General features: G+C 49.1%; 2 protein-coding genes across 3 annotated transcripts in view; one reads left to right on the top strand and one right to left on the bottom strand.

The window, feature by feature from the left end:
• LOC147053963 (protocadherin-16-like) overlaps positions 1-277 on the bottom strand; it is a 54,658-nt gene extending 54,381 nt beyond the window's left edge. Inside the window, exon 1 of the mRNA XM_085917146.1 lies at positions 149-277. The gene's annotated coding sequence lies outside the window, so the exon portion shown is untranslated. The remainder of the gene's footprint in view (positions 1-148) is intronic.
• Positions 278-8,389: 8,112 nt separating this feature from the next.
• On the top strand, positions 8,390-19,449 carry urb1 (URB1 ribosome biogenesis homolog). 2 transcript variants are annotated; one of them, XM_085916890.1, is made up of 39 exons: positions 8,390-8,644; positions 8,728-8,867; positions 8,937-9,088; positions 9,163-9,292; positions 9,384-9,480; positions 9,549-9,634; positions 9,697-9,822; positions 9,906-10,036; positions 10,111-10,306; positions 10,381-10,518; positions 10,702-10,863; positions 10,935-11,055; positions 11,117-11,239; positions 11,301-11,413; positions 11,477-11,584; positions 11,645-11,761; positions 11,848-11,986; positions 12,063-12,221; positions 12,295-12,491; positions 12,623-12,838; positions 12,913-13,098; positions 13,174-13,987; positions 14,060-14,258; positions 14,322-14,508; positions 14,573-14,631; positions 14,702-14,901; positions 14,970-15,080; positions 15,173-15,236; positions 15,312-15,480; positions 15,807-15,909; positions 15,987-16,147; positions 16,224-16,335; positions 16,414-16,520; positions 16,624-16,767; positions 16,825-16,934; positions 17,024-17,218; positions 17,289-17,530; positions 17,715-18,254; positions 18,337-19,449. In XM_085916890.1, exons 1-39 carry the CDS (start codon positions 8,518-8,520, stop codon positions 18,507-18,509), a joined length of 6,654 nt encoding a protein of 2,217 aa, XP_085773016.1. In that variant the 5' UTR covers positions 8,390-8,517; the 3' UTR covers positions 18,510-19,449. The 2 variants fall into 2 exon arrangements, with proteins under 2 accessions (XP_085773016.1, XP_085773015.1); XM_085916889.1 differs by having other exon boundaries at positions 18,334-19,449.
• The last annotated feature ends 124 nt before the right edge of the window (positions 19,450-19,573 follow it).

Raw genomic sequence — 19,573 nt, 5'->3', positions numbered from 1 at the left:
TTCTGAAACGCAGAAATGACAACCAGAAAGCAAAATATTGGGAACACCTCACACTGTATTGGCATGCCGCCGAGCAACTTGTACGTCCATTCATTCATTAAAAAAAAAAAGTTACGCCTCCTCAAGATATTGCGAGGTGGCTACTTACATTCATGGATTTCTTGTCAGGTGGCGAGATTGAAGTCGTCCAACATCAACAAGACTTTTGAAAACTCCTCTCAATGCTTCGCATCCATCTTCATCTCTCTGCCTCTCACTCACCGGTGCACAACACAAATGTTCACTTGCAAAGTTGGGAAAAACTTCCTCATGAGGTGCTTCCTTCATTCCTTCCTTCCCGATCTGCATCCAGTGCTGGTATGGAATGGCTGCCTGGTCCGAAGCGCTTGCGAGAATCCGAGCGGTGTTCCAGCCGCTTCCTTGTGCTCTCTCCCAAATGTGATATCTTCAACACATGACTGGAGTGGACGAGTGGAGTGCAGTGCAGTGCAGTGCAGGCTGGCAGCCTCCTCCTCCTCCTCCTTCACCTTGGAGCTGCCACAAAGAGGTGGAGGGAGTTGAATCCTGCGCTCTGCTGCCCCCTTGCTTTTTGCAGTGCAACAGCATCAATTCCAGCAGAAACGTTCAAAAGTACTTCACATTTCGCTTTCATCTCTGCTCGAGGTCGTCATTCTACACTTTATAGGAAATAAATGTCCCTAAACTATTGAGTGGCGTGATATGGGTTTGCTTGAATCCTGCATTTGCCATCATCCTTTTTCACTTTCTTGCGAGCACAAGAGCAATGGATGCAAACGACATCTATCACTCACATTGTGCCTTCTTTTCTCTCGAGGTTATCACCCCAAGCAGCTTTGGTTCCTTTCATTCCTTCTAATGTCAGCGACCCTGCTGTCAAGTTGACGATGACATTTCATGAGGGAAGGTGTCGCTTTGCGTTTGGAAATCTGAACAATGGCAAAGTTCTGCTAAGCTGACATAGTGCAGCCGTTTCCTTTTCATGTTTCCTAATGGATCAAACATTTGTTGAATCAAAAGAAGTCACGGGAGAAGAATGTAATGATGTGACATGGGTCCTTTCCAGTGTGGGTTAAAGCTTTTTAACATGAGCCACTTTCTGGTGGAATATGATACATTCCACGTTCCAAGTCTCGATTGTGACACAGCACGCTCGCAAGGCCTACGCAACGCCCCCAATTAATTTCACAGTGTCGTCTTGTTTGTGTTGTTGATTCTTAATGAAAGATGACACTGATCACACAAATCTTTCTTGGAATTAAATGCAGAGATGATGGATGATGTTTTTGTTTTCCCCGCGTCTTTGGTCGATGGCTCGTCTTTTAATTTGGGATTTATATTTGGGGTGGAAGTCATTAGCGTGGCCTCCAGACGCGACAATGGATGGTGAAATATCCTGCAGACGGCAATCATTCCTGATGTTTTCTGCTCTGTCTGTTTTAAAGCCATAAAAGAAAGACGTCTCGAGGCTTCATGGCGACGCCGCGACGCGCTGACAAGTCGTAAATTTGTATGAAATATTAAGAAGGTTGTTCCAAAGTGATACTATGAGTTTAAAGCCTTATGGGAGACTTACGCCACAAGATTAGGACATAATGCATTAAGTGAAGCCGCCGCATTGATTCAAGTGCCGCTAAGTTCAGTTGTGACTTTCAGCCAGTTGCAAGAAATTTGGCCAAGGACAAAAACATCTCAAGGAGCCATTTTGGGCCAAACCCAAGGCTGGTCGGTCAACTCCTACAAGGAGCCCAAAGATGAGGTTGACATGACAAATGTATCAGAACAGCACACGCGGAAAAGTCAATCCGCATCGGAGCTGTATTTTGCTGTAAATTCCAGGCCTCAAGTCCTTGCCGTGAATTCTTCCAAATGAGCTCCAATTAAAAGTGAGCAAAGATAGCAGACGATAAACTTTGGGCAGAGCATCCCGTCAAATGTTGCTCAGCGATGCGCATCTTAAATTTGGATCGTTGTGAGCATTTCTGTGTCATCCAAAGACTTCACATCTCTCTCCTTTACAGAATGCTGCTCTGCTTGAGCTCGTCGTCCAAGTTATAATTTCAATGCTCCTTGTTAGTTTGGTTTTCCAGGTGGATGGGCATAAAAGCTGCAGTTTGGTTTTAGGGTAGGCGGGGGGGCGGCCTTTCTGACAGCGGGGGTCTAATGTGGACTCCGACTGAGGGAAAACACTAAACACAGGCACCCGTGCTCCGTTTCCTGAGGAAATTGGAGCTGTTGTGAGAATATTGGAGGCTTTTGCGCCCATCTCTGTTCTCCCGCAAGCAACGTTTGCGAGGTGTCCTTGACAAAAACAGGTGCTTCTTGTTTGGTGTCAAACTTTGCTGTGATTTAGAAGAGCTTTTGAACATTCCTGTTCACTGTCACTCCTTGCCACGGTCAAGTTCAAGAGGGCAGATAGTCGGACGCCCAAATCTACATTGTTGTTGTGTCGCGTTCAGTCTGAGAGCGACTCATTCATTTCCGCTTCTGTCATAACTTAACTTGCCATCACTGTTTGATTAATTTGATGTTTTTATAGCCTCTGCTCATATCTGGGTGTTTATTTACTTTTGTCTGTGATCAAGATATCTCAAAGTTGAAGTCAAATGTTGACTGGCTTTGGGCCTCGCTAGCCGCGTCGCGTAGATCGCGAGGAGGGTCGCGGCGACGGCTTTGACTGATTGACGGGCTCGTCTTCCAATCCTGCCATTTGCGACTTATCGATAGAGTTCAATTCCAAACCAAACGTTTAAAATAAACAACAATGAATCTGTCAAGTCGTCATAAGTCAAGTCAAAGGCCCAAGTCTTTCACTTCCAAGATTATATCGACTTAAGTGTTTTAGTTTCTGGCAAGTCAAGTCATCGAAACAGATTCAAGTTCAAGTTGCAATGACTCCATTGCAACATTTGCAGTTGTGACTGACTTTCACCTCGACTGCCTCGTTACCATACAAACTGGACGGTGAGCCAGGAAAAAAAAGCTTTTTGTCATTTTTGGTCATTAAAATATGGCCATCAAATGGAAAAGACATCCACGTGTTCTTGAAGAAGCCAGTTTTGGGCTCTGGCTCTCAACAATGACGCCTTCAAATCTCTTTAATTAACACACAATCAATCACGGCATCCCGCCACGTCGTTCTCACCGCGGGATGAAATTCCTCACACATTGTCAGCAATGTCCAAGTGATTCTGATGGAGATCTCTCCAGGAATGCATTGTGCGGCCCCCAAAAAGGAGAAGGAATGCGCCGCATTGAGAGCCACGCTGTGGAATGTGCAGCCGCAACAATTCCGTTTTTGCAACAAAGGCCGTGAGAGGGACGAAGGAGAAGACCTTTCATCCTTTCGCAAAAGCGCCGGCTTTTGAGAAGGCAAAAGTCTGCTCGAACCATCTCACCATATGTGCGCTAGCCGATAATTTACGACCTTGATGAATATCTACTCTACATAAATCCTTTTGGCAGCTTTTTACAGACTCTCCTAAAATAGAGCTGACAAACTGTCATTTAAAATAAGCATGACGCGCCGGCTCGACTTGACTTAATGACGCACTGACGATGACAAACAGGTTGCTAATGACTCCGGTGCTTCGAAGGCCTCTCCGTGGTTGTCTCCAACGAGACCGTGGTGGAGCGCAGTGGCGGGATCAACTGATATAATCCTTTTATGTTCACCATGAACGAGTTGCTGCGAGAAGATTTTCTTTGGCAGGCCCAAAGTCCCCCCCCCCCTCACCGGAAACATACACGACCCACACCCTTCTATCAACATGGAAAATATATTGCTATATTTACGGCGGTGGGGACCTAAAAGGATTGGCGTCACTCAATCATAACCGGCATGCAGACAAAAGAAAATCTAAGTAAACATTTGCTCCGTCTTCTAAACGAGACCCAGATGGGGAAGCGGGAGCACGTCCAATAAAAAGTGTCGAAAGGGCTGCAAAATTCTCAATGATGACTTGTAGTAGCCCATAGTGGTGTTTGCAAAACAGCATATCATTTCGGGAGGATTTGCGGAGCAGAATGTGATGGAGGCTAGCAACGACCAATTTTGGTGCAGAATACATCTGTGCATCTGTTTCCACTCTTGCTAACATTGTGTGATATTTTTCTACCTTTAAAGTTGAGCAAAATCTGTCAAAGTGTTTTTCACACGCAAAAAAAAAAGAACCAAAATGAATGCACCAAATGTTGATTGAAACCATTAGTCATGGATTTGCTCATTGCGTATTTTTTGACGAGACTTTTGCAAAAAAGTGTATTTCCACCGTGACAATATAACACGAGAGCTGAAAAAAACTTGAGTTCAGTTTTTGCACGCTGACACGGCAGCCATAACTAGCGAAAGCACCAAACGCATTGTTAGCGATGCTAAACGCTTCCTTATGCAGATGCAACAAAAAAAGAAGGCCTTTGATTCCCGGCTCCAACCACACATCAAAACGGAAAGATTTATGGGGTGATTTTTCTTTCTTTTTTTTTTCCATTCATAACCGGTAATTAAAATATTTATACATCTCGTCTCGTGGAGGATGCGGAAGCTGCTGCGGCGGCTCTTATTATTGACAAGACGCGAGGCAGCCAAACACACTTAATGATTGCTCCAAGTTTTTATCACCAGCCTTGAATTATTACCGACTTGACTTGCTCTTTATATTTTTGAAGTTGGAAGATCAGCGGTGATTTTGAAAGGTTTCCCAGCTAAAATAAATGTTTCTGCTTTTGATACCTTTTCAACCAGGAGGATGTGGACTTTTCCGAGGTGATGCGGAATAAATTGGACCTCGCATCAACGTCTCGTGGCTCAGCGTTGCTCATACGCACCGCATGCGCTATAATCAGCCGCTCGCTCCTTTTATTAAACGGCTAGCGAGGCCGCAGCTAAAACTAGCGCCAAGCTCTCACATCACAAGTGACACACACACACACGTGCAATGATTTTAATCACAAGCGAGGTCAATGAATTTGTTGCCTGGCGACCGACCACATGGCCTTTCCTCCCCGTTTTGTTCCAACCTTTGATGGGCGGTTGAGGTTTGGAGGAGTCGCCGTGTGACTCATGCCTTCGGAAGCCTCCAGCCGGCTCGGCTCGGCTCGCTCGTGGTAACTAACGGCCCGGCTGACGGCCCAGATAAAGTTGCGCTGTGATCAAAGTGCAAAAGGGAGGATACGAGACAGCGGCGTGGAGAGAGAGGAACCCACGTGGAAGTGAGACAATGATTGGGAGCCGGATCTAACAGCGGCTTTGTAGCCTCCCAGTCTTAATCCTGGCCAGAAAACTCTTTTTCTTCTCATCTCTATGTGGAAAAGAGACAATTTACACCCAGAGTTCAGATACGTACGGTGTCGCCGTCACTAATGGTCAAAACCTTTTGACGTACATCAAAATGAATAGGCCGACTGTGATGTCACAGTAGGGGCTAAAAGTTACATAAACATTGCTTTTATGGCGTCGTTTCTTACATGGGCGACTCACCAAAAACGGGTCAATGTGTAAACTCACACTTGCTGGCTTGCTGGCTGGCTGGCTGACTGACTGGAGACCCAAATATTTCGATACAAGCCACTAAAAAGTACATTTGAGTTAATATTTCACATTTAAACTGGTGGGGGGGGGGGGTTCATCTTCACCTCATACTATATACAGTATAGACGACACAACAAATTGATGGAGAACTAGTTTTCAAATTTAAAACAAGTAAGAAAAGGTTAAAATATTTTGAAAAAATGAATGGTAAAAAAATGCTTGCAATATCTCTTTTTTAAAAGTGAAGACAATTTGCAATGTTGGAATTTGATTTGTCTTGGCGGGCCACATAAAAGGATGCGGCGGGCCGTATCCGGCCCCCGGGCCTCGGCTTTGACACCGGTGCTATAGATGAACAGCGCAGTCAGCGAAGGGCATCATCACATCCCCTAACTTCCTACGAGACCTCCCTTAACTCCTCCCGCCGAGATGCGAGTCGAGGAGTCGGAGGAAGCCGTGCGCACGGAGCCAACAGAAACACAAGGCCTGGCTTTGATTCACCGAGCGAGACGACCTCATTCGTGAAGGAAGAGCGAGAGGAGGAAAAAGGTCACGGCGAGGCCGCGCCACCAAACGACTCTTCCCGAGTCGCGGGGTGCTCTTCCAGCCATCTTGTTTTCATGGCGCACAGGAAGAGGGAAAGAATAACACAGTGTCCTTATGGTGCTTCTCTAATCGCCGCAGGGAGGCTGCCAGGCAGGAAGCTCCTCTGCTGAGCATCTCCTCTCTGGAATTGACATCAACGTTACGTGCAGCACGGCGAGGCCTCGCTCCGGAGGTGCCGGGCCTGCAATTTCTCCTCTTTCTCTCAGCGATAACATCTACTCACGCTGTTTCCGACAAGGACAGAAAAATATACGGTGAAATATCAGCCCGGCACTGCTACGCGATAGCGGTACTCCCCCATTCATAAAAAGAAATGTCCAGTGGGTTTGCCAAGAACGGCTGAATTAAATGTTCCATTTGTGCAAATTGTGATTGCAGCCATTTGATTGGGAGCATTTCAGCTGCATAAACCGTCCACATGAAGCTTTTGAATGGACATGAAATTGCATGACAACTTGTCATCCAACACAGTGGCTACCAAAAAACAACATTTTTGCAGCATTGCCCCAAAGTGTTTGGCAATGTTTTCAATCAGCGCTCTAAATAGCGACAAGCCGCAAGCCCCGCGGCGCACCCGATTTGAAACTCGATCGGGCCTCCGGAACATCTGCACCTTACGTGAGACGCGTCTGGCCCCCGTTTTGCCGACGCGCGGAGGGGCGTGGCGGCCGGCCGGCCGGCCCGCCGGCAGCTGCAGCCAACCGCTCCCAGATGTTGCCGATAGATAGGGCCCCAGCCGGCGTCTGGCGGGACGACGACTGATCCCGTGCGCCGAGGGCCCGCCAGGCTCGGCGAGGGCCCGACGGAAGCTCGGCGAGCCTGGCGGAGGAACCTGCGGTGCGCCAAAAGTGGCTTCAGATGCTGGGAAGAAAAAAGGCTCTTGGAAACCGTCCGGCTATCTCCGAGCGAGCCAGACCGAGCTGGGCCGCTTACATTGTAATAGAAGCGCTAAACACATCATCTTGATATATGGGGTACCCTCGTGGCTTTGATCCGTCGGCCCAAAATAAAGGCCAGCGGCCCATATGCGCACGAGAAGAAGATGTCTAATGCCGTCTAATGCGTAGCCGTGCTGTCGTTTTTTGGACCCGCCATTTTGTTGGAGAGGCACGATAGTATTTTGGGAAGAGGAGGTCCAGAGCATTAAAAATAAACACGGCACTTATGGTGCAGAAAAGGGCAGCCCGTAGCCGCCGCTCCTCTTTCCCTTCCTGCCAAAGAACGTCAATAACAGATAAGCAGATGATGCCATGCGGCCGAGTTCAACTTGGAACGTTTCCCCAGGAAACAAGAGTAGGCGACTTGCGAGTCCATTATCATTCGACAATATAATCATTCGACTTTTGTGAATCACTGAAGGCCGAAAGCCAGGAAGTAAACGTCTTAAGATAATCGCACCTCAAAAAGTCCAAACAATCTACATGACGAGATCAGGAGATGAAATATTAGTAGTTAATGTTACTTCCCGCCAGCTATCGTGAGTCTTTATTAAAAGAGAGTGTAAAAGCTGCCAGCTCCACATCGGGGAGCTTGGGAGTTCTGTTTCTAAATGTTAATGACTTTGACATCATAAACAAGCTTGTGATTAATGCCGTTGTAATCTTCTGCAAATATTTGCACATTTCAATCTGATGTGCCTGCGAGGCAACTCCCTATTTCTTATCATTCGTGACGTTTTCCTTCTTTTCAGCAGTTCTTTGCTACGGGCTCTAGATGTGAAATGTATTTGGTTTAATGTGCAGCATGAATACATTTTCTCTCGTCTGGCTTTCAGCCCGAAACGGGCCTTATAAATAGTTTGCGTTGGTTTGCACGCCACGGGCAGATGTGTTTTTATAGCATCCACAGCTGCGGGCTGTAACTCGCTCGCTCGAATCGGGAGGAACAACCAACAGCAAATTCCAGACGCAAAGCCTCACCGTCAAAATTTACCGTCGACATTGCAATCTCAAGCTCGCTAGTACAGTGAGAAAAAGTGACTCTTAGCGGCCGCAGGCATGAATCACAAGCAGCTGTAATAATAATAATAATAATAATAATAATAATAATAATAATAATAATAATAATAATAATAATAATAATAATAATAATAATAGTAATAATAGTAATAATAATAATAATAATAATAATAATAATAATCTCTTCTCGGCGTCTCAAATATTATAGGCAGATAGGCCACTATTAAATAAAAAAAAAAAGAACTATGCGGAACTATTGTGAAATCAGTGAGTGTTTCCTACCGAGTGACAATTCTGTCGGACGCGTTGTCTCTGTTTACACCGCAACGTGGATGGAAGTTCTCTGACGATTCTACTAGAATCAAAGTTTATTTAATATCAGTTCAGTTGTGTCGACATTTTAAAATGGGCCAAAAGCGTAAAAGTGAGCGGGCGTTGGAGCCTGACACGGCTGCCAAGAAAGAAAAAATGATTGAGTTCAACGGGACTCATTTTAAAAGCATGCTGAGAGATCCCACCACAGCCTTGAAAGGTAAGTCTTTTAATCAATTTCAATGCATTGTTATGATTCACAAGTTTACAACGAAATGAATGTTTATCTGTGGTCGCCTCCAGGACTTGAAACGTTCATAGCAACCGCCAAGAAGCTTCCATCATCTGAGTTGTATGATGTGGTTGAAGGTTACATTAAAATCTCAATGGATTGTACAGAAATATTCAAACTGCTGGAAGGAGAGAAACAAACCGAGAGAGAGGTAACTCGGACTTTATATCCTACTTTGTCCAAAAATGAACATGTCCCTCATTGGATCTTTGCTGTTCAGATGGTGCTGATCTTTGAGACTCTGGAGATGATTCTTTTGAGAACCGCCAGTGACCTGTCCCACTTCAACATGGTGGGCAACACCATTGTGAAAAAGATCATTTCTGCTCACATGAAGCTGATTCAAGGAGGCTTTTATTCAACAAATAACAGGTCTGTCACTGTAGCGCAACTGCATGAATACGGAACCCGGTTCATTCCGTGACGTCATTTTTTTCTCCTGACAGATTGGTTCGTCAGTGCCTGAGCCTCCTGTCTGCTTCCGTATCTCAAGGGCCTGAAGCTGCCAGAGAAATCCTGAGTCACATTTACATGCACAAGTCCCTCGCTGGGCTGGCCAAAAGGAAAGATAAAAATGTGAGAAGACTCAGAAGCCATTTTGATAATGTTGACGTGCAAAGAAACGACACTCCAATCACTCCAACGTCTTCTGCTCTACTTTTCCCAGGGAAGACCTGACGTCCGCATGGCCTTCATCCAATTTGCCCTCTCCTTTTTGGTGTCAGGGGACAACGCAACAATTGGACAGATTCTAGAGGTCAAAGGTAATCACGATCCCATCACCGAGCAACTTTCTTCGCCGTGCTGCTAAGGTGTTCATGTGTTGCGGCAGAGCTTCTGCCTGAGATTCTGAGCACGGGGCTGAAGGAGGACAGGATGTCCATCGTCAATCTCATCTTGTCCACACTGAAGACCAGAGTGAGTCAATGCTTTTTTTTAGCACACGACTATGACGTTTATGACGTTTTGTCTCATCGCAGGTGGTGTTAAACAAGGCCATCAGCAAAACGCAAAAGGTGCGCTTTTTCACAGCCTCGCTGTTGGCCAACATCGCCTCGCTGTATAAATGGAACGGGATTGTGGACGCCACGGCCGATGACAAGGACGTGAGTTTTTGTCTTGTCCCAATCTCTTGCTCTGTCCCAGCAGCCCCCCACTTTGCCTATACACGATTCTTCTGCACTAAAAGATGGAGGAGGACTCTGAGAATGCCGGGATATCGCTGGTGCGGGAGATGGCTCACAGTTTCCTTCTGGACTTGTGTTGCTCCCGAAAGTACGGCATCAGCTTCCATGATGCCAGCTTTGGCACGGCGGGCAGGTAAGTCGTCCGTTTGGCCAATCCGCACGGAGACAGAAGGGGCCGTCTGCAAAGCGCCTCGTCTTTCCCCGCAGAGTCGGCAACATCGTGCTGCTTCAGTTCCTGGTGGGCCTGAAGCAGGCCACGGAGGACGAGCTGGTGGCCGAGCTGGTGGTCCGCACGCTTAAAGCCAGTCCGGACATCCTGGCGCGCTACTTCAAAGAGACGCAGTACTCGTACTCGCCTCGCCTCCAAAGTGCCTGGCAGGGCAATGTCGGGCTGCTCAAGAAGGTGACGATAAAATCCCGGAGGAAACGATGGCATCTACCGTACAGCGCTTGTAACGCCTGCGCCTTTTGCGGCAGATTTACGAGGCCCAGCCGAATATCGACCTTGTGTTTGCAAGCGGCGAGCTGATTCCTCTCCCCCGCCTGCTCGCCATGATCACGGTGGTTTCGCTCCCTCCCGTCTGCAACAAGGGCTTCTTCACGCAGGGCCTCCATGTAAGCGTCTCAATGTTTCAAAACTAAACCCTCGCTAAAGGTTAGTCTTGCATTTATAAGATATTTGAAATATAATGAAAGGGTTTTTTTTAGGGGAGGGGAGCATTTTGCCGCATAGCACAGACACACCTAAAGAGGGCGCGACCCGAGAATCACTAAACTGCTCGTCTCCTTTGCCGAAAGTTTGCCAGCACAGCGATACAGATCACCACCCTCAACATGATGATCTTCATCTTGAATAAAGCCAACAAGAACTTGGAGTTCCTCGCCGAGCACCACTCGGACATGTACGCGGCGCACACCGTGGCCGAGCTGGCGCAGCAGTACCGAGAGATGCTTTGCAAGGTGAACGCGAGTCCACGCTCGCTGAAATCAAGCTTCGGCTTCTTCTTTTTAAAGTCATCTTCTTTCGCCAGATTTTGCCGGATATGACGAGCGTGGTTTCAAAGTGGCAGTCGCTCGGCAAGAAGGACAAAGACGACGGAAGCACGAAAAGCAAGGAAGCCCGTGCCAAAGACGAGACGGCCGCTGTATTAGGTACACTTGCAAAGAACGACTTTTACCAGAGCAGAGAGCCAGCGAGTTGACTTGATTGCAGATGGCGACACGCCCGAGCTCGTCCTGCTCAAAGCGCTCATCCTGAAGGTGGTGTGTCTCTACCAAAAAGTTGTGCCGCACTTGGTTACTCAGTGCAAGTTTGACTTCAGCAAGCTCCTCAAAGGTAAGAAAGTGCTTTTAAAACACTGGCGGGATCCCCGGCGACGCGCTCCCTTGTTTTCAAGGCATCGTGTCGGAGGGAGGCGTGAATGAGGGGGTGGCCCCCATCTTGCAGCATCAGATACTACAGCTGGCCTTGGACCTTCCCGCAAGCAAGTTCTCCTGGTTCCGTCTACAGGTAAGATCGTGACACTCCAAACACATTTGTTTGCATTTCTCCAAAATATTTGGCTTTCCGCAGGAAGCTGCAGATACCGACGAGAAGTCTGTGCTCTATCTGCTCCTCGAGATGTTTGTCGGCAGCCGCTCCGGCCGACTGAAGACCTCCACTCGGATGCTGGTTTTGAAAGTAAGGAACCTGATTGAGACGTGCGCCAAAAGCTGCGGCTAACTCTTGTGCGATGTTTAGGTGTTGAAGGACAGCGGCGTGTTTGAGTACACCTGGGCTGAACTTGAACTCTGGTTGGACCAGCTGGACAAAGTAGAGCCCGGCCAACAAGAGCCGGTCATCCAGTTCTTGGAGAGAGTGAGCGAGCGAGCCGGCCAGCGATCGAGGACGCCCGCTAAAATGTCGTTATCGGGACCAAACGATGATTTCTTTCTCCTTTGTAGGTGTTTGTCAAGCTGGTGTGCCATTCGCACTTGTACACGGACAAAGTGGCCAGCCTGGTGCAGGAGGCGGCCGAGCAGCAGGCCAACTCCAGCAGCCGGGAGGGAGACGCCGCCAGCGTGTGCGTGTCGCACATCGATGGTAAGCCTCTTCACCTTTAGAGCCGATTTCTCACTTTGTCTTGTTGCAATTTTGCGAATGTCTCCGCTCCCGCCAGATGTCCTGGACATGCTGGACGTCATCATGGAGGGCAACGAAGGCGACGCGGACGAATTTGGGCCACCTCTGAGCGAGGACCTCGTGGTTCAGACGTTCCCCTTCAGCGTGGCCGTGCCCGCCGCGCTGGAGGCCCGAAACAAACTCACTCCAGACAAAGGTGACGACTTCTTCCTTTAGTCGATAAATCCTTGTGAAAGAAAGACCCAATGGTAACGCCTTACCTCCTGTAGGGGGCGTGTTTGAGTACCTGTCGGCCGTGCTCTGTCACATCCTGCACAGCCAGCGCGACCCGCTTCCGCTGTGCTTGGGTCTGCTGCAGTACGACAAAGAGCTGGCGTCGGCGTCCATCTCTGAGCCGCACATCTCCGTGGTGGAGCTTTACCGTTATTACTCCAAGTGGCTGCCGTCGCCGTGTCCGGTCCAGCTGGTCAGTTTGCCCGAGATCATCTTATCATGTCAAGCAAAGAATGGGACTGAAGATAAAACCAATTTGATGTCGCTTCTTCTGTCTTTTTGTCCAAATGAAATGGCCATGAAAAGTCTTTTTTCTTCTCGCAGTTTAAATCATCAGCGTATCAGCCCGGCAAAACGTCAATGGCGAGCTTCACCGCTCTAATGAAAGCTGCGTACCTGGACGGCCTGAGTTCCGTGGCAGAGGACGGCTTCAGGACAAAGGCGGAGGTCGCCATAGGTTCTTTGTCGCTCACCGACCATCCGCTTTGCGTCAAACAGATTCTCCTCTACATCAAATCGGCAGTGGACAACCTTAGCGCGGTAAGAGAAGTTGCTCCAAAATCTTCAAAGTCGCGCTCACTTGACATTGAGAACTTTGCTCGGCTTATGCACAGTTTCCCAAAAATAGCGGCTTGGCCATTTTGAAGAGCTTAATGCAAATACTCCAAGATCTGGTGTTCAAGCTACAAAGCCGGGAGGTACCCTCGGAGCCTCAGCCCGCCGAACAGAACACGCAAGATGGATCGGACCTCTTCCTGGACATGGACTGCTCCAACACTGCTGAGGCAGACAAAAAGCAGGTCAGGAGCAACGAGATCATAGAAAAGGTGCAATTTGAAAGAAAATGCTCTCAAGTTGTCCTTGTGTGTTTTTAGATGCTTCTCTCAGCCCTGAGCGCCATCTTCAAGCATCCCTACACGGAGCAGTGGTACCTGTCTCCGGAACGGGCCAACCTGCCCCCGCACTCGTTGAACCCTGTCCGACTCAAGCGCATGTGCGCTCAGCTGAGCGACGACATCACCGCCCTGTTGAGCACGAGCGCGCCCACCCTGCGCGAGCTGGGTCACACGGAGCTCATGGCGCCCTACGCCGACGCCATCCAGAACGCCGTGCGCAGGGAGCTGCAGGAGACCTCTTCCCAGACTCCCGAGACTCAATCCAAAGCCTTCCGGGCCTTCCTGTCCTTGCACGGCTACATGGAGCCCTCCAAAGTGAGGGACGTCGTGTCGGCGTTGCTGCTCCTCCCGCAGGAGAAGCTCGTCACCGCAAAAGAGCAGCTGAGCGTTTACGGCCGGGCCACGCTGCAGGTTCTCACTGAGAATCGGGAACGGGACGACGGTATCTTCATGTCGCGGGCTCACCTGGGCGGGCTGGGGACGCTGCTGCTGTCCTGCCCCGGCCCGGAACCGGAGGCTTTCCTGCTCCGCACGCTGACCGGCGAGCCCGGGAGCGCCCGGCTGGTCCACACGGACGTTCTGCGGCACTGCCTGCGCCGTCCTCTGGGTGACTCTCCGGCCATCGCCGAGCTGCTGCTGAGCAACTCCTCCACGCAGCGTCTCTGCTTTGAGACGTGGTGCCTGCAGCCGGGTAACGTGGAGAAGATGGCAGACCTGATGGAAAACTTTCTGCCGCTCATCAGAACGTACTTGCTGGTGGCGGGGCGAGCGGATCCGACCGCGCCCAAAGACGGTGTGTATTAAAACGGCAAAGAAACGGGATATATTGAAAAAAAAAAATAATAATTTGCTTATGTCTTTGCAGTCCAACAAGCAGTTTTAAAAGTCCTGAAGGAAAATCTCCTGTCCAAGTGGATCCGGTCAGCTCTCGGAGATGCGACCGAAGCCGCTTCAGTGGTCGAAGCGCTGGCCGCTCTGATTAAGCTTTCAGCAGATATCGGAGACATCGGGGACCTGATGAAGAACCTGCCGGACGCCCTTCAGAAAGTCGACGGCTTTGAAAGGTCCGTTTTAATCGAGCGTAGCGGTCAGAACGTGTGGAATCGAAGAGCATTTTTGCCCGTTAGGTGGCAGCTGGTCGACGTCATCGCAGAGAAGCTGTCCGCCTGTCCGGAAGAAGAAGTCACGTGGAGGAAGCGCCTCACCGTGTCTGCCCTCAAGTGTCTGATTGCTTCTTACGGCCACACCAAAGATCAGGCCGCAACCTCCTCCGCCCAAGAGCGCGACGTTCTGGAAAGGCTGCAGAGACTCATCGTAAGTTGACGAGCACCTTTTCCATTCATCCGTTTGGGTTTGAACGCCTTTGCTTTCTACGCAGACATCGAGTGACGACATCGCCGCGGCTGACTGGCAGACTTTTGTGAAGAGCGGACTGAAGTGAGCCAGTCATCATTCATTCTTTCATTTCCTTACAACCAAATACCAATTGCTCGGCGACGGTCTGCAGGTGGCGCTACAGAGACGAGCATTTCCTCAACGTCCTGAGGAGCCTTTTGGAAGCCATGTACCGCCCGAGCGACGAGCCAAATGATCTGATGCCCTTAGCCACCCTCCACATGATGACCAGCAGCCACTCCCTCTTCCTGCCCACCATGTTGGACGACAACAATGACGATGGCGACAATCCCGGCAGGTGTCGAGCTAAAGGTGGGGCAATACCGCCGCAGTCGGGCAAAACTCCAATTCTGACTTTTTGTTTCTTTGTTGCTCTTCAGCGGCCTTGGCGGCACTCCTTCTCTGTCTGGTGAAGAAATGTCCGCAAGTGTGCAACTCGAATCACTTCTTAGTACTTTTGGGAGCGTACAAAGCCACGCTCAGCGATACGGGTAACGTCCCAGCTCAAATTTCAATTAGAATTGACACGTATATCGAAGAGGAAGATGTTGGAATGATGTCAAATGCTTTGTTCTTTACACAGATCAGACAATTCTGCTGCTCCTCCAGGAGTACGAAAAAAATAATGTCAGTCTTCTCCAATTTGAGTGAGTACCATTTGATTTCTTCATTTGACAAATTAATTGCTCGTACACACTCACAGTTTGAGAATTTCTCGGCAGATCCGTTATTTGGGGTCCGGCGGCTTTGGAGCACCACAAAACCAGGAAGAGCTTGGGATCGTCTCTGTGGAAGCAGACCCACCCAAACGACCTTTTGGCATTGCTCGACGCCGACAAGATGCTCCGAACCATCGCGCAGTTCCCCCAGCGGCGGACGATTATCCTGCAGGTGTGCAAACATTTTTTTTTATTATTATTTACTTAGTTTTAGGTGGTACTTGGTGTAAAAAAAAAAAAAAAATAATTGACAAGCATAGATGTGAATCACAAATCTGTTTTCGCAAGAAGGAAAAATAATCATAAGAAAGATAATAATAAGATAAGAATAAATAAGAATAGAAAATAATAAATATAATAATTCATTTTAGTTATGGGTGCCTTTCTCAACACTCAAGGTCACCTCATAACAGATAAAAAAATCAAGCAATCATTTGGACAATTAAAAAGATAATAAAAATGACATCTACTGTATTTATTTGTTTTGAACAATTACAGGCAGATCAAGCGCAGCTGTTCCACATCCAAGGCGTGAAGGACCTCGACAGCTTGTACGACCCTTGCTTCCTCCTTCCCGTCTTCAGCACCATTCTCCGACCAGGTGAGCGGGCGGATTCCACCCCGGCTTCTCTCGTCGCCTGTCTTTCCCGTTGACGGCGGCGGCGTCTCCTGTGGCAGAGTCTGTGGTGGACTGCCTCAAGTTCGTCTCGAGCCACGCCTTGGACCTGACCTTGGTGGCTCTGAGCAGCTACGACGACAAAATGCGAGCGGCGGCGTACCACGTGCTGAGCTGCTTCTACCAGCACTTGGATGCCGCTCGCTTCAGAGAGAGGAGACAGGTACAAAAGAAAGTCATCTCATAAGCTAAGAAAAAAAAAATAAAACCCCGACAACATCAATTGAACTGGCCAACAGCTGCTGTACCTGCTGGACCTTGTGAAGAACGGCATTAGCAAGCAGAATCTGCGGCTCCCCTTTGTCTTGACCACGTACATCAGCAAAGTGACTCAGCAGATGCTCAGACCCGGTAGGTGAGCTTCAAAAAGCAACAAGCGTTGCGCTCCGTGTTGCTGTCACTGACCTCTGTGTTGCCTCTTTCCCTCAGAGGACCACATGTACGTGGTTCTCAATCGATTCCTGCTGTCCCATCAGAGTTTGGACATGAGGAGAGTGCCCGAGTTCTTCAAGCTCTTCTACAGCTTTGACCCGGAGGTACGCGCCCAGCCGCAAACAACGTTCAACCTCCATGTGCTTATTTTGGTTTGTGGGTCACGGCAAGGTGGAGCGACTGTTTGTTTGTTTGTTTCTCCCCAAGCACAAGACGGAGCGAGAGTGGATCCTAAGCGTGCTGGAGGAAGGGATAAATGACCCACACTGCTACGACATATGCAACCAGCAAGGCATCTTCCACAGCCTCCTCGGCTTCAGCAGCAGCCCCTTGTGCGACGAACACGCTCAGGTAGTAGTTTGACTCGGCGCGCGTTGTGGCGTCAAACTGACAGACTGGCTCCACCAGACGCAGATCTTCAGGGTGTTGTGTCAGGCGGCCCGCGTCAACAAAGCAGCGTACGACCTGAGCAACAGCTGCGGCCTTCTCACGTGGCTCATACACACGGCTGATAAAAGGTGAGCCGCTAATGTCGTTAGCTCCATCTCGGATCATGACATATTTGCCGAGGAAGAAATCAAATCAAGTTGTTGACCACGGCCCACAGGAACCTCGGACAACATTTACTCGGCTCCGTCATCCATCTGCTCCACGCGTTGTGGCTGACCAACCTGGGCAAGAAGAAGAACCCCGTCGACAGCGGCGAGACGTCGGCGTCGGAACGAGAGAGGGTCAAGTGTCTCCCGCTCACATTCATCAACGAATTCCTATGCGTGGCTTTAAGCGTCAGCCGCCGCTTGAGGTAAGTAAACATAGCGCCGGCGTGAGAAGCGGCTCTCCGTTCAGGGACGCTGACGTTCGCCTTCCGTCAGGTTGGGTGTGAACGCCGCCCAGCTCGCCACCTTCCTGCAGACTTTCTCGTCCATACTCCAGCATCGGACGAGCGCTCTCGGCGCCGGCCGGCAAGCCGAGTGGACGACGCTGCCGGCTCGGCCTCTGTCCGCCATCGAGGCTCTCGCTCTGCTGCAGTGCTGGAGCGCCTTGTCCGGCCACGCCGCGCTCCTGGGCCAAATACAGGACTTGTGTGAAAAGCACAAAGTCAAGGAACTTTTGGGTGAGTGCAATTCATTGGGATTCTCAGGTTGTGACCAATCACGGCTCGGCGGGCAAACATTACATGATTCAACTCGTAAAACAGCTGAGACCTTTTGCACTCTGATGTCATTTTGAATTCCTGTTCCGCAAACACAATATTTATCAAAATGGGCATGACATGACATCTCATGGCATCTGTACAGGAGGTTCTGTGAAGGACAAGAACTGGGCTAAAGGCTCCCTAACCCACACGCAAAAGGAGAAGCTGTCAGAGGACGCCGAGACAGAAGAACAACGGCAGAGTCTCCTAGCCGAGTGCAGGTCCACTCTCTGCAGCATCGTTATGCACTGGCGACCCGCGTTTGGCCTCGGCCAAGAAAATCCCACGGAGGGTTCCGCTCCGCTGGCTGTGGAAACGGGCCACCTGCTCGCCAAGTGGTCCCTCAGGTGCCTGGCGGAGGACCCGTACGATGACGAACGCTCCGAGAGCTTCTTGCGCTGGCTGGAAGCGAGCGTCACGGCGCACGAGGAGATGGCGGACGCGCTGTTGCGCGACCCGGGCCCCGAGGCAGACCTGTTTCGCCTCTACCATCGCGCCTGCCGCACGCCCACCGGCGAAACCTTCCGCTTGTTCACCCACGTTATGATGCGCTTGCTGGAGAGGCGAGGACAACTCCCACACATGCATCGAGCGATCGTTGCTGCTTGCAGCCCAGAAGACACTGGAGACCAGTCCAAATGCGGTAAGGATCCAAATGTTTGGTGTATTTGAAACTTTTCTTCCGTTTGACCAATCACCTCACTATTGGGGCACTTTCCTAGAAGCGGGCCTGGCTATGCTGTCTCTGTACATCCACGATGTGTGGGGCGGAGCCGACTCGCCACGAATCTTCTTTTCTCACGTCGCCATGGTGACCGGAGGCAAGCGTAAGCGGACTAAAGCGCACAAATCGGCCGTCAGGTCCGTTTGTCAGGACCTTGTAGCCATGACGACGTGAAGGTGACGCGGCAGCGTGCGTGCGATCATATTCAAATGCGACTTTTTCAGGACCAAAACAATTTCAGCTTGGAAGAGGCCATTTTATTTGCTTCTTTTTGCTAGTAATTGTTCTGGTAGGTTTTATATGAAACCGGATGATGTGTTTCTCCTCCGACTTGTGCGTCCGCATCTCCTGCAACAAAACGAGACAGTAGTTGTTTTTGTTTGAATGGATTCTTTGTTCCATTTGAACTTGCACTCACCATGGCAAGTGGGCACTGCCTGACATGAGATTCAAGGTGAGGAAGAGGACCCCCACAAAGGCAACCAGAGTGAACCAAAATGCAATAACGATGGAGTCTGAAAGCGCTGCTGCATTAGGTCATAGGAGAAGAAAGAAAAAAGAAACATTCAAGCAAAGTGACTCACATTTGTTGTATTTTAACTTGCTTTGGTCCACAATTACTGGATCCACGTAGCCATAATAATATTCCCATCCCTCGTATGGCGCGCTTGTCGAGTTGTCCATGGTGATCCCAGTTTAGGATGATGCTGCTCCAGCTAAGTTCTGGAAGGAATGTAATCAAGCCGTGTTGTTCCAACAGAAAGTCGTCCTTGGCTCTTTGCAAAATAGGCGGGGTCCTAAGCAGTGACCACCATCTGTAGTTTTGCAGTTGTGTTAAAAATGAAAGCAACAACCTTAAATTGTTTCATTTTTCTCTTTTCTGCTATACTTGGTGGATCAAATACTTTTTTTTTTAACTTAATTTGATTTTATCTTTCTTGGTCTCCCTTCCCTCGGTTGCACGCATGCTTCCTTCATTTTAACTTTCATTTATGTGGGTTTATGTGACAATCAAACAAATCCTTTGGTGAGCATAAAGGGCATTTTTTTTCCTCCAGACTACACTGTACTTCTATACTTTAGAGAATAAAAGACATACGAGAGTAGAATTGTATATATTTTTCTATTCTTAATCTTGGAAATAGAATTCTGAGGAATAGGTACAAGCATATTCGAAAGTTCTGAATATAATATATATGAAATATATGAAAGTTATGAGACTGCAATTTCTACTCCAA

The sequence above is a fragment of the Syngnathus leptorhynchus genome, chromosome 7 (assembly GCF_054491065.1).
Source record: "Syngnathus leptorhynchus isolate UIUO chromosome 7, UIUO_Slep, whole genome shotgun sequence".
NCBI lineage: Eukaryota > Metazoa > Chordata > Actinopteri > Syngnathiformes > Syngnathidae > Syngnathus > Syngnathus leptorhynchus.
Note: the sequence above shows the minus strand (reverse complement) of the source record. Positions and strands in the feature narration are given on the sequence as shown.